This window comes from Tiliqua scincoides, chromosome 8 (assembly GCF_035046505.1).
Source record: "Tiliqua scincoides isolate rTilSci1 chromosome 8, rTilSci1.hap2, whole genome shotgun sequence".
Classification (NCBI taxonomy): Eukaryota; Metazoa; Chordata; class Lepidosauria; order Squamata; family Scincidae; genus Tiliqua; species Tiliqua scincoides.
Genome location: NC_089828.1, coordinates 3541835 through 3556252, shown reverse-complemented (window position 1 = coordinate 3556252; position 14418 = coordinate 3541835). Strand labels below are relative to the sequence as shown.

General features: G+C 45.6%; 1 protein-coding gene across 1 annotated transcript in view; it reads left to right on the top strand.

The window, feature by feature from the left end:
- Window positions 1-13390, top strand: part of LRRK1 (leucine rich repeat kinase 1) — a 63953-nt gene extending 50563 nt beyond the window's left edge. The window contains exons 28-33 of the mRNA XM_066636095.1: window positions 625-776; window positions 4380-4497; window positions 5106-5222; window positions 7302-8149; window positions 10207-10308; window positions 12916-13390. Of these exons, the coding sequence (XP_066492192.1) occupies window positions 625-776; window positions 4380-4497; window positions 5106-5222; window positions 7302-8149; window positions 10207-10308; window positions 12916-13093 (1515 nt within the window). The 3' untranslated portion in view covers window positions 13094-13390. The remainder of the gene's footprint in view (window positions 1-624; window positions 777-4379; window positions 4498-5105; window positions 5223-7301; window positions 8150-10206; window positions 10309-12915) is intronic.
- Window positions 13391-14418: the final 1028 nt, after the last annotated feature.

Genomic DNA, 14418 nt, shown 5'->3' with positions numbered 1-14418 from the left:
ATGGATAGAGGGATGATCTTTTCCTTCTCACATAACACCAGAACCAGGGGACATCCATTAAAATTGAGTGTCAGGAGAATTAGAACAGATAAAAGAAAATATGTCTTTACCCAGCGAGTGATTTAGTCTGTGGAATTCCTTGCCACAGGATATGGTGATAGCATCTGGCCTGGCTGCCTTTTAAAAGGGTTTGGACAGATTTCTAAAAGAAAATTCCATCACAGGTTACAAACCATGCTGGGTATGTGCAACCTTCTGGTTTTAGAAGTAGGCTGTTTCAGAAGGCCAGGTGCAAGGGAGTGGCAACAACATGCGAGTCTCTTGTGTGCTCCCAGAGGCATCTGGTAAGCCACTGCAAGACACAGGAAGTGGACTAGATGGGCCTTTGACCTGATCCAGTGGTTCTTACAACAGCCCTCCTTAGTTGTGTGTTCCCAACATCTTGTATTCGAGTTCCGTTCCTAACTATCACGGCTAAGAATGTAAGAAGAGCCCAGGTGGAGAAGCCCATTTCTGCAAGTATGCGTTTTGTGAATCCAAGGGCACAAAGCTCCAAATCCAAACAGTAGATCCATATAGACACACACACACCGCTGAACAAATCTGTCCTTTTCTTTCTCACAGCGTCCATTGGCCACTTCAGTGGTCGGGCAAATGAAAGACCCAACATTTGCTACGTTCATGTATCTACTGCCGTGTGGAAAACAGTCCTCCTTCTTCTCTTCACAACAGCAAGAGCACACAGTGGTGTTTTGGGAAGGGAAAGAAGATAGCAGGTTGGTGGTGGAATTTTTTAAAAAAATGCTTTTTATCATCTTGGATTGGGCTTAAAGGTGCCCTTTAGGCTGTGCGTCTACATAGAACTCCTGTTTATGTTGTCCCTTTATTAATTGCTCAAAAAATAAGATTTCCTTTACATTACTTTGCTTCACTAGACCTTGTAGTGTTTTGCTGTTGAAAACTGCAGTTGAGAGTCATTTGTTCAAGACATATTTTATAATATGATATCAGTGATCCACCACAGTAAAGAAGGGGTCTTATGGGGATATTTAAGAACATAAGAACAGCCCCACTGGATCAGGCCATAGGCCCATCTAGTCCAGCTTCCTGTATCTCACAGCGGCCCACCAAATGCCCCAGGGAGAACACCAGATAACAAGAGACCTGCATCCTGGTGCCCTCCCTTGCATCTGACATAGCCCATTTCTAAAATCAGGAGGTTGCGCATACACATCACGGCCTGTACCCCGTAATGGATTTTTCCTCCAGAAACTTGTCCAATTCCCTTTTAAAGGCATCCAGGCCAGATGTCATGACCACATCCTGTGGTAAGGAGTTCCACAGACCAACCACACGCTGAGTAAAGAAATATTTTCTTTTGTCTGTTCTAACTCTCCCAACACTCAATATTAGTGGATGTCCCCTGGTTCTGGTGTTATGTGAGAGTGTAAAGAGCATCTCTCTGTCCACTTTATCCTTCCCGTGCATAATTTTGTATGTCTTAATCATGTCCCCCCTCAGGCGTCTCTTTTCTAGGCTGAAGAGGCCCAAACGCCGTAACCTTTCCTCATAAGGAAGGTGCCCCAGCCCAGTAATCATCTTAGTCACTCTCTTTTGCACCTTTTCCATTTCCACTATATACTTTTTGAGATGTGGTGAGGGTCCAATCCTATCCAACTTTTCAGTGCTGATACAGCCATGTCAACATGGTGTGACCTGCATCCTACAGTGGGGAGAAGGCATCCAGTGGCTTAGCTAGAAGGGGTGCAAAGCACCAAGTTTTGCAGGGAGCCTCAACATGAGGCTCACGAAGCAGCCCCTCCCCTTCAGAGCCATTCTGGGCATACGGGCATATGCCTCCATTTTGTGCCCACTGCTTGGAATGTCTCCAAAGGGGAGGGAGAAGGGCTTCTTGCACACCACAGAGGTTCCCTGCAAAACTTGGTGCTTTGCACGCCCTCTCGCAACACCACTGGGGGCATTCACTGAGGCCTCCTCAGGGTAAGAGAACATTGTTCACTGCTTTGGCACTGGAAAGTTGGATAGGATTGAACCTTTAAGTCCATTTTTAGACCAAAGTAGCTAATTAAGGCCATCAGAAAAAGGTTCTGCCACAGTTTGCCTGAGCTGGGGCATATAGTGTCTTTTATTAGGATGAGAATAGTGGTCTGGATTAGAGTAAAAGCATCCAATTCACTAGATAACCCTCTCAAACCTTCCTGCAAAGGAACAGTTTGCCTCCCAGCCTTGGGTAGGTACATAACAGATGCTTTTTTATGCCTGTATTATTGTGTATGTATTGAGGTTGGGCAGATTTCAGGCTTGTGGGATCTAGTTTGCATTTTTACAAGAATACCAAGTTCCATGACGCAGAAACAAGTGAAAACTACTCGGTGTGTGTGTGTGTGTGAAGACATGCAATTAATGTTAAGGAACAGAGTGTATCTCAATCCAGAAATTTGTATCCTGTATTCAGCTGAGATTGCAATCCTTTTATGCAAAAATCCAGTTCCAGTTTCTTAAGCTATATTTGTTTCCACAGCCTAATTTTATTTTATTTGGGGATGGAGATTGCTATTGTTAGATAATTGGCAAGGTTTTCTGATCCCAATCTGCTGCAAATCACTCAGAGAGCTATTTGTAAATCCCAAACTTCCTTCTGCTCACACCTGATATAAAATGTGATCTGAAAATGAAAATTGGGCATTGGGTGAACTGGCTAGGTTTATTATAGCTGGTTGCTTCTATTTCATGAGATCCCCCCCCCCCAGCTAGTTGAATAGATAACTGGGGTGTGTGTGTTTTAAAGGCAGGACAATAACAAAAAAGGCACATCTGGTACAAATATTTAGATGTGTAACATTTTGTGCTCTGCTGGTAAAGACATCCAGTATTTAATGATAAATTTATGAATGCTTCACGGCTTTTCCTCTCCAAATACAAACAAGTCTTGTATTATGAATCACAGGAAAACAAACTCTCTGTTCCTCTTGAATTATTACTTGAAAACTCTTCTAGCAGCCATCAGATCCAGTTAGACTGATGCCTTCTCTTTAACCCAGACATTTTCAACCACTGTTCTGTAGCACGCTTGTGTGCCACAAGTGGTTCACAGGTGTGCCACAGGAATTTGGGAGAAGGTCATTTATTAGTAGGGCCAATGGGGGATGTGAGCCCCCCACAGGCAGTATGGTGTGCCTTGTCAATAGTTAAAACTTGACGGTGTGTCTTAACAATTTTAGTGCCTTGTCAGTGTGCCGTGAGATCAAAAAGGTTGAAAGTCATTTTAAAAAAGGTTGAAAAGGGTTGACAACAAAAAAGGTTGAAAGTCATCGGGTTACAAGTCATAGTAGGGATGTGCAAGCTCTTGGTTTTAGAGGCAGGCTGCCTCTGATTGCCAGAGGCAGGGGAACCAAATACTACACTACAATGTGCTTGACACAGGGTGTACTTTGGCCCTTGGTGTCACATGAGCAGTTCCAAATCTTCTTAGTGAAATCCTCTGTGTTCACACTGGGTCAAAAGGCCTAAAGCCCAATAGGGAGAAAGAGAAGAGAAGTCAGTGCTGGCTAAGGGTAGAAAATATACCAACATAACTTGTACATAAGAAGAGCCCCCCTGGATCAAGCCAAAAGCCCATCTAGTTTGCCTGCAGCAGTGGGCTCTACAAAAACCCCAAGCTCTGCTATTTGGATTGAACTGCCAGAGAATCTGACATACCTGATATTCCTCTCTTTCATTTTACTAGCCAGCTTGAAGCAATAGTTAGCAGCTGTGTGTTTTGAAAAGTCTTTTATATATCCACACGTCCCTTTAAGAACATAACAACATAAGAACAGCCCCACTGGATCAGGCCATAGGCCCATCTAGTCCAGCTTCCTGTATCTCACAGCGGCCCACCAAATGCCCCAGGGAGCACACCAGATCACAAGAGACCTCATCCTGGTGCCCTCCCTTGCATCTGACATAGCCCATTTCTAAAATCAGGAGGTTGCGCATACACATCATGGCTTGTACCCCATAATGGATTTTTCCTCCAGAAACTTGTCCAATCCCTTTTCAAAGGCGTCCAGGCCAGATGCCGTCACCACATCCTGTGGCAAGGAGTTCCACAGACCAACCACGCACTGTGTAAAGAAATATTTTCTCTTGTCCGTTTGCCCTGTATAACTTTGCCCTATATAACTCTTACTACCTCTTTTTCCCAAAACTGAGACAATTCTGTACCTTGATCTGGAAGATGGCTAGATGCTAGCTGAAGACACCCATGGTAGTGACGCACCACATTTAGGGAAACCGTCAAAACCCCAATCTTTCCCCACCACTCCTTGCTCCTCTAGGTGCTGCTGTTAAAAATGACCTCTACTTCCTGCTTCCAGAAACTACACCGTAGTGAATATTGAGAAAGGGCTTAAAGAAGTAGCAGGAATGAGCTGCCCAGGGATGAAGCTGTGCTGCCAGCTGAAAGTTCAGTGTTCGCTATGGACCGCCACGGAGGTAAATTTCATATCAAAAGCGCTCCTCAGCGATCATATTGCGTCTGTTCGGTTGCCTCTGCCATAGAACTGATGTGTGTTGCTTTTGCTTTATTAATGAGCATGGCTGGCAAGAACAACAGATGCATCAGATGGGGGGCGCTTTTCTCACCAGCATTGTTCTGCATTGAAATGTGTCTAGCGCTTTGCTTGTCCCAAAGGGTATAACATTACCTTTTGCAGAGACTGTGGAAACTATGCTGTCTCTATTACCAATCGTTAGCACTGGTTGTTGTTGTTGTTGTTGTTTTAAAAAAGGGCAGCACCCCAGGGCCATGTCTGATGCATCAAGATGATCCAGTAGCCTTTTTAGGATGTTGAAGCATCCCAGAAACCTCTGGGGTTTAGAAGGGAGCAAAATAGGGAACAATAGGCAAAAATTAAGGGAAAATCTAGAATTTTCACCACAAGAGGTTTTATAGTAAACACTTGTTTGGTTTGCCACTTTTTTATATACATGCTATATGTTCTTTACAGGGCATTTTTGCTACTAATTTGATATTGTCTGGGTTGACAGTGTGAGCATAATTTTTGTTGTAAACAGGTTTTTTTTATTCTGCTGTCCTGCAGGACCAGAAAATTTACATATACAGTTTGCAAGGCATGTGCCCTCTGAAGGTTCCACAGAAGGGCATAGACACTCCAGCTGTTGTCACCTGTTTCCTTGAAGTGCCTGTTGTAAAAAAGGTAACACTGGGGCATTAATGATACTTGGCATTCAGGAAAGCCACCTGCTTTTCCTGGTGTTTTAAAGACAAGGAATTAAAAACAGGGAGTCCGGGTGTGCACTAGGATTAGTCATTTTGTTAAGTTTATTGCAGAAGGAAAGCAATAGCTCTGTGGGTAATTTTGAGATTAGAAGTGCCCTGAAGTTCTGTGCACACTTACTGCTGCTAACTTAACTCTATACATTGTACAGGGAATTGCTGGATGTGGTGTTAAACATCTGGAATAAGCAATTGGTTCTGTATTTCTGTATTGTAAGAGGAAGGGTAGTTACGCTGCTTAGTAATTATTGCTTAGCTACCCCCCCTCCCCCACTGCCCAAATGCAGCAGAAGGCACTCAACTTTGAGAGCTGCAGTTTAGGGCTGTTGATCAACTTCCCCGAGTCTTCCCTCTTGACCCACAGCCTTTGAAGAGAGGTCACCAATTCGCAGTGTGCTTTGGGACCATACACCAGGGTCTGCACCACGTGCTTCATCTGTCAGTACAGCAGCTATGAACAGAATTAGAAGGAATTGCCCTGGTTTCTTTTCTCCTCTTTCTTCAAAATGATTGCCCAAGGAGTCCTCAGAACAAAATCTTCACTTTTTTTCCCTTCCTTCCTTGGAAGGGTTTGATCAGCTGGAATTGGCTAGGAATGTAACATCTGTTTCTAAACGCCTAGCAGCAAAGTTTGTTCAAGGCCTGTATTTATTTTCCTATGTGGACCATACAGAAGTGGGAGGGAATGTGGAAATTCTGCCTTAAATTCTGCCTTTCTCCCCCCACTGCGGATCCAGCAATGATACACTTTCTCCGGGTTCCCTTATTGTTTGAGGTTTTGATCATCTATGTACGATGACCCATTAATTTTTCTTTTCCCAGCAACTTTCTCACCTTGGCTTAAGTTGGGTGCCCACTTCACAAGAGTCCATTTCTGCTCCTATGAAAATGCTGAAGATGAGTGATTCCTCTCCATTTCCATACGGCTGCCTTCAAACATTGCTCTGTGCTTTGTTGACCTTGTTACAGTGCCGGAGAGATGTTTGGCTACAGGTTGGGCAATTGATCCAAGTTGGTTGCGCAGTCTACACTCTGCGGAGCATTTGATGCCTTGCCTGCAGCAAAGAGCTTGCTAATGGAGACATTTACAAGGAGAAAACATGTAATTAGGGCCCGCCGTAGGAGCAGTTGTAAATGTATGTTGGACAGGTTTCTGTAGGTTCATTAGAGCTGCAGTAACTAGGCCATTGACCGATGCCACATCTCTACTAACACTGCAACAAGATCAGAGAATATCTTAAAATAAGGCATTCCCCCTGTGTGAGATAAACTGGGGAGTACCTTTTCTAAGGTGATGCCTTTTGCAGCACATCTAACAATGATAGTTTCTCTACTACAATGATAGATGTGTAGTCAGGGGAGGCTGAGCCTTCCCTGTCCTGTTCTAGTGAAAATACCCTCAGAGTCTCATGTGCCTCCAGTGAAAATAGCCACACATACAGGGGGAGACTAGAGCTTGTGGCAGTGACAGCACAGCCTCCCCTGTGACTGCACATGCTCTACCCAGTTTCTGAGCAGTTGCGCAATCATAGGGGAGGCTGAGCTGCTGTTGCCACAAGCTTTAGGCTGCAATCCTAACCAATTTTCCAGCAGTGACATATGGGCAATACAACTCCAAGGGAAGGGAACAAACATTGCCTTACCTTGAGGAGGCCTCCATGACTGCGCCCCCAACCACAGGATGCAGCACATGCCCCACTGGCTCAGCTATGCCAGTACTGGAAAGTTGGTTAGGATTGCGCCCTTAGTCTCTCAGACTAAGATGCTAGAGGTGCGGAGATTGCACAAGTGCAAGGTTAACCCTTTGAGTGCCATCATGTACATGCCAACAACATACTTCTGAGTCTGCCTTCTCAGCCTTGGACCTCACCACATGTTACTGTAGTTTCTTGCATGCCAATGTGTGCTGATTTGATTAAAACTCATACAGTTTCTTTAATTAAGTGACAGTCCTCTAATCTAGATTTTTGTCCAAGCTTTCATTCTCTTGCATCTTCAGAATTCCTACCTGGTCCTGGCTGGTCTGTCAGATGGGCTTATAGCTGTTTTCCAAGTCTTGCAAGGTGTCCCCAATGACAGCTGTTGCTACCTCTGCTCCCACACCTCCAATCGCTCCACCTTCAACATCAGTGATGACGACCCCCGCCAAAACCCTTACCCCGTAAAAGCAATGGAAACAGCCAACAGCGGGACTGAAGTGTGGTACAGCAATGGCCCTGGGATCCTCATCATAGACCTCACGACCATGGAAGTAACCCGGAGACTGGAGCCCTACGACCCACCGTCCGTGGTTGTGTCCATTGTGTGCAGCTCTGAGTGCAACGGGGAGGAGGTGGCCTGGTGTCTGGACGATGCCACCAACTTCCTGGTGATGTATTACACTGCCACCTACCAGCTCTGCGCACGGTATTTCTGCGGGGACTGCAGTCCTCTCAGGGACTTGTTCACCATTCACGAGCCATCAGCTTTGATTGCCGGGACACTAACTGCAAACGTGAGCATGGTTCCTGAGAGCAGAACTCTGACAGACGTGAGCATTATGCACAGTCAAGAGCTTGGCACTCAAATATTAAACCATCAGGACTCCCTGACGGACTACTGCTCCGTGTCATCCTACTCCCCCTCGTCTCCCAACAGGGTGGTGAGATGCCCTTCCAGCCAGCCCAGCTCCCCCACAAGCTCCTCCAGCGTGCCTTTCCCGGTGGAGCATGAAGACCCCAATAAGCTTCAGGAACTGAATTCTCCCCTTGAGAGGTCAGAAAACAATTCTGGGTCTATCAGTGATAGCACCTGGTCTCTCCAGGCTGTGACAATCCTCCCAGTGAAAGACCTTATATGGATTCCCAGGTAAATGAAGTTATGAGATGTGTTCTCTGTCTCTCTCCTTCCCCCCCCCCACATATTTGTCAATAGTCATGTTATAAAACAAGTTCCCATTGAGAAAATTGAGATTATAAACTCCTTCCCCTTGTGGGAACAGAAACCAAAATGAGGCAATTAAAAGAGAAGCTGTTCAAGTTGCAAGAGCTTTCTAATGCCCCAGCCAACTTCCAGCGGAAGCAATAAAACCAACAGAACCTGCAAGCCATCAACTTTTGTTTGAAGTTGCCAGACCGTTGGCTGAGTGGCATTTACTTGTGAGTAGACATAGAAAATTCTTGGCCCTGAGGAAGGGCATTGCTGTTTAATAGGGCAGTGTGAATTAAATGCTCTGTGAAAACTTCACTTTAATTCTACTCACAGTTAGTTGCAGAAAAGCAGTGCCTCAGCACTTTAAAGCCTTTTGACCTTTAAAGCCCTATAGTGCTCTGGGCCAGGGTATCTCAGAGATCGCCTACTTCCGTACAATCCGGCTCGTCCTCTTAGGTCATCAGAGAAGGCCTTTTTACAAGTGCCGCCGCCTAGGGAGGTATGTGGGGTGGCTGCAAGAAATAGGGCCTTCTCAGTAGTGGCACCAACGTTATGGAACTCCCTTCCCCTTGATTTGAGAATGGCTTCCTCTCTTGAGACTTTTCGGCGAGGTCTGAAGACCCTTTTGTTTAAACAAGCCTTCTGAGTTCATGGCCTTTTTTAACATCTTTTCTATATCTTTTAGTATTTTTAAAGGCCTGATTCCTCCATGATTTGCTGCGTTTTGCTCTTTTTATCTGACTACTGTTTTTATGGTATCTGTTAACGTGTTTTTAATATGTTTTTATTTGTGGTTAAATTATGTTTTTAATATGTTTTTAACATGTTGTAAGCCGCCCTGGGTCCCTTTTGGGGAGAAGGGCGGGATATAAATAAAGTTGTTTATTATTATTATTATTATTATTATTATTATTATTATTATTATTGAGTGTGAAAGCACCTTCGGTATCCTGAATGGTCTCCCAGCTTTTAGAATTGAGACATTCTTGTATATCTTGTGCTGATCTCTTGACTTGAGCAGCCCATAAAGTCCAATTTGCTCTCAGAAGCTCCTTTTTTAGAGATGCTGGTGACTCCATGTATATACCCAGAAAACCTGCTTGTTTTGCAGCAAAGCTTATAAAAACAGAGAAGACATAGGAAGAGCTTCTCTGGATCAGGCCAAAAGGCCTATCTGGTCCTGTATTGCACAGTGGCCCAGCAGATGAACATAAGAACAGCCCTGCTGGATGAGGCCATAGGCCCATCTAGTCCAGCTTCCTGTATCTCACAGCGGCCCACCAAATGCCCCAAGGAGCACACCAGATAACAAGAGACCTCATTCTGGTGCCCTCCCTTGCATCTGACATAGCCCATTTCTAAAATCAGGAGGTTGCACATACACATCATGGCTTGTAACCCATAATGGATTTTTCCTCCAGAAACTTGTCCAATCCCCTTTTAAAGGCATCCGGCCAGATGCCATCACCACTTCCTGTGGCAAGGAGTTCCACAGACCAACCACACGCTGAGTAAAGAAATATTTTCTTTTGCCTATCCTAACCCTCCCAACACTCAATTTTAGTGGATGTCCCCTGGTTCTGGTGTTATGTGAGAGTGTAAAGAGCATCTCCCTATCCACTCTGTCTATCCCCTGCATAATTTTGTATGTCTCAATCATGTCCCCCCTCAGGCGTCTCTTTTCTAGGCTGCTTTTGGGAGCATACAGGACAGCAAGATAACTGCATGCTATTGCTTCTCCCTTGCAACAATTAGGAGCCCCAAATGAGGCCTGCATCCTGAGACCTATCTGAGAATCAGACTTTGCAACTTGTGCTTCAGGCACTGGGTTTTTTTTTTTTCTTTTCCCTATAGACTTTTGGTTACAGTTCAGTAATTTTCCAAGGAGTTTTCTCCCAGGAAGTGTTAGAATGCCTGTATTTTTCCTGGTGTTGAAACAGTCATCCTGCTGAACGTCATTTAACGGAACTTCTCCGGCTTTTCCTTTTTTCTAGGCGAGGTGGAGATATCATCGTGATTGGCTTGGAGAAGGAAGCCATCTCTCAGCGGGGGAGAGTCATAGCTGTTCTGAAGGCTACAGAGCTGGCCCCTTATGGGTAAGGATGGGGTGGGGTGGAGACAGTACTGGAAGTAGCCCGACTCAGTGATAGCACATGAGTTTGGGTGTACATGTCCAGTCCTCCACACCTCCAAAAACAGCAACAACAATGAACATCTGTGGCACACTTTAGAGTGTTCTCCTTATAATAACCCTGTGAGGGTACTATTATTACCCCTCCATGGTGTAGCTGAGGCTGTGCTGCTTGCCCAACACCACCTAGCAAGTTCATGGAAGAGATGAGATTTTAAAACAGGACAGTCCTTACTTGCAGCCAGTTTCTTAGCTGCCACACTAGAAAATGCTGTCTGGTAGCAGGCATGGGAAAGACCTGCCTGAGCAGTTGAACAGCCCCTTGCTAGTTGATAGTACCAGGCTAGATGGTGATTTAGTGTGTCGCTATGTGTGTTCCAATCCTGGAACGTGCTGGAATCCCTAGCATGTACGCACTGCTGAAACAGAGACGCCTGTGTTGGCTCAGTCATGTCGTGAGGATGGATGATGGCCGGATCCCAAAGGATCTCCTCTATGGAGAACTAGTGCAAGGAAAGCGCCCTACAGGTAGACCACAGCTGTGATACAAGGACATCAGCAAGAGGGATCTGAAGGCCTTAGGAGTGGACCTCAACAGGTGGGAAACCCTGGCCTCTGAGCGGCCCGCTTGGAGGCAGGCTGTGCAGCATGGCCTTTCCCAGTTTGAAGAGACACTTGGCCAGCAGTCTGAAGCAAAGAGGCAAAGAAGGAAGGCCCATAGCCAGGGGGACAGACCAGGGACAGACTGCACTTGCTCCCAGTGTGGAAGGGATTGTCACTCCCGAATTGGTCTTTTCAGCCACACTAGACGCTGTTCCAGAACCACCTTTCAGAGCGCGATACCAGAGTCTTTCGAGACTGAAGGTTGCCAACAACATGTGTGTGTGGTGCTTTAGTAGTACTAAAATTTAGTAGTGAGTGAAGACTTGGGCTTTTTTTTAAAGTTTCTAGTCCTTATGGTAAAAAAGACACACTTGAACATGTGTGAGATATGCTTGAACCTGTATTTCCTAATGAAATATCAGAAGTTGGGGGGTGGAGTTTCCAAAAATGTTTCCAATGACCAGGGAATGTGGTTTCATAACTTTGCATAGTACCTTGTCCCTTTAGACCAGTGGTTCCCAGGATTGTGGCACCCCTGCAGCCTCTTCCTCCCAGCTCAGCCAGGTGGTGCCATCTTGAATCACACGAAACTTTGCACGGTCTGAGATGGTGGCACCCAAATCTCATGAGATCTTGACATAATGACATTAGTGAAATAGTTTGCAAAATAGCAAAAATTGTTAAAGTGCAGAATTCTAAGATATTTTTTTTAAGCAAGGTTGTGAATGTACGGCTGCTTCATCCACCACCACCCCTAAAAACACAGAGAAATAAAAGCCATAATCCAGGAGAGAGTTAAGGATGCTGAAGCCTATTGGTCTCAGTTGGTTTAAACATGCCACGGCCAGCACCAGAGGTTGGCATGGGTCGTGTAATTACCATGGCCAGAGGCCACCTATCATCTTGCCTGTTGCTCTTGGCATCTATTTCAGTCAGATCTAATGTGGCATGGCACTGTCTCCAACCTGTGCAGTGCCTGCTCTAACAGAGGCAGCCCTAGAGTCTGGTGCAAGGAGTCATAAGGTAGTTCCAACATGGGCCAGTCCCGGTCTTTTCACCTCTTCATTGACTTCACCTTCCCACACCTAGAGAGGGATGCTAGGATTCCCCTAAGCTTGGATACCCAGGGCCCCTCAAAAGCTGGAGGCAGTCCCAGTTGCAGTCAGAAACTTTTCATACAATACAATAGCCCTTCCACATGCATCTAGCTACAGAAAAGAGGAGGCAAGAGGTTCCAAACTTTCCTTAGCAGATACGGTTTCTTTATTGCAGGTAGGCAGGATCTCTGCTTACCACGTGTGGTTCTCTCACATGGTTTCCTGCAGATTCAATGGACCTTATTGTGTCCCCAGAGCTGTAGCAAAATTTTCCTGCAGCTCTGTAGAAAACAGTGATGTATCTTAACTTGAGAAGTTTTGCAGCCCTCACGAGTTTCTCATTAAACAAGCAAGCCCACGAGGCACAAGGGCAGGCTTTTATCTGCTGACCGGTTGCAGATGACTGAGGGCGGTCTGTTCACAACAAGACCAACATTGAGCAGAGCTGCGCAAGGAGTTATGAGTCAAAGCACAAAAAAAGCATTGGGCAATCCCAAGTTGTGCATCAAAAAAGCAGAATTCCGGGACCTGGATACCGTTTGCACATTAAGCAGACTTGCAGAATTTGATGTTGCACTGATGATGATGTCACATGTGGCGCAGTTTTTATACTAGCTTGGATTGTTTATTGTGGGTGAGCTAGTTCCAGAGAGAAGCTATGCAGGATACTGAAGAGCCAGCCCTACCACTGGAAATGTAACTCAGCCTCTCCCATACACATGGAGAACTAGAAACTTCCTCTTTTAAAGGAACAAAACTGCTTATCTCATAGCATCCACTGTGCATAAAGCAAAAAGATGCCTGGCTTTGTTTTTTTTAACAGAACAACCACAACAAACCCTCCTTCTTCCCTGCTTTTATTGGTTTCTCAGGTCACTGGTAGATGCTGCAGTCCTAGCCAAGGACACTGTTGTGTGTTGCTTCAGGAACAAGAACATGGAATGGTGCTTGGCTGTCTGGAGGAGTTGGGGGGCCAAAGACTTTGACGCTTTCTACCAGTCCTACGAAGAGCTGGGCAGGCTCGAGGCTTGCATGCGGAAGAGAAGGTAGCACTTGCGGACTGGATGGACAGCAGATGGATGGGAGACTGACAAAAGTTGCATTTTCTGCAAGCATCCATGCTAGAAACTTTAAGGAAAGGGGTGGGTGCAGTTTTGTTTTGCTGCTAAAAGACAACCTAGGTAAGCAGGCATCTTCCTGCCACTGCAATTTGTCTATAATGCACTCTTGCATCTTGCCACACAGTCGACATTGCGCCCTGACTCCCGTCCTGTGCATGTGTGAAGTTGTCCAAGATCAACGTAATGCTGTTCTTTGGGGCAATATATTGCTAGCCAAGCAATGTGCAAGCAACATCTTCCAAAGCAGAGAATAACCCAAAAGTCTTGCAACAACATTCACTGTAGTAGTAATTTATTTGCATCCCAATAAAGCATGCTGTTGGGCCAACAGACCCCTACCATGCACAAGCTTATGGTATGAGCAGTCCATGTAGGGAGGTGGATAAATTTGGGCTGTCCTTGGATGGTTGTGAGGTGAGTGGAACCCACATACTCTCCCCCAGTGTTCATGCTGACCAAAATTTCACTGGTGCATTGGGCTAACCTGTGGTTTCACATTTTTCCATAATAGCTGGTGTCTTTTTTTCAATAGTCACCTAGAAACAGATGGATAGCAAAACCCTGTAGTGTCATCGCTTAGGCCAACAGATGGCAATGCAGAATTTGTACCTCTGTGTGGCTGTTAACGCCTTCTTGTGCCTGAATTTGGTTATGGTCAGGGCTGGGGACGGTTCTACTCTAGATGTCTGCTAATTTGGAAGTGAGCAAAAAAAATGGCTGCCAGATTGCGCTGTCATTCTCAATGCTGCAAGCATGCCATACAGGGAAGAGGATTTTTGCCCTCCCATTAAAAACTTTTGGGGGGAGACAAGAACGAGCTTGCTAAGGGGCACCCTCCCAAAGTAAACAAAGAATACAACAGGTACAGGTAAGGAATAGCAGCTGCTGGAAGGACACAATTTGCTTCAGTATCACAGCATGGGGAAGAGGGGAGCTTTGCCCCATCATAGTTCCCATTCTGAATTGGGAGCCCTTTGTCTGCTATGGGGAAATGGCATTTACAGTCCAATCACGTGCTTAGCATAATGCACAGTTTGGCTCTGATTTATTACTTCCAGTCCTATCCAACTTTCCAGCACTGATCCAGCTGTGCCAATGGGGCGTGTGCTGCATCCTGCAGTTGGGGGGGGGGACAGGCATAGAGGTCTCCTTCAGGGCTGCATTGGCACTGGGAAGTTGGGTAGGATCGGGCCCCAAATCATATAAATGAATCCATCTGCTCTAGCTGCTGAATTCCTCGTTTCTTTCCATGCT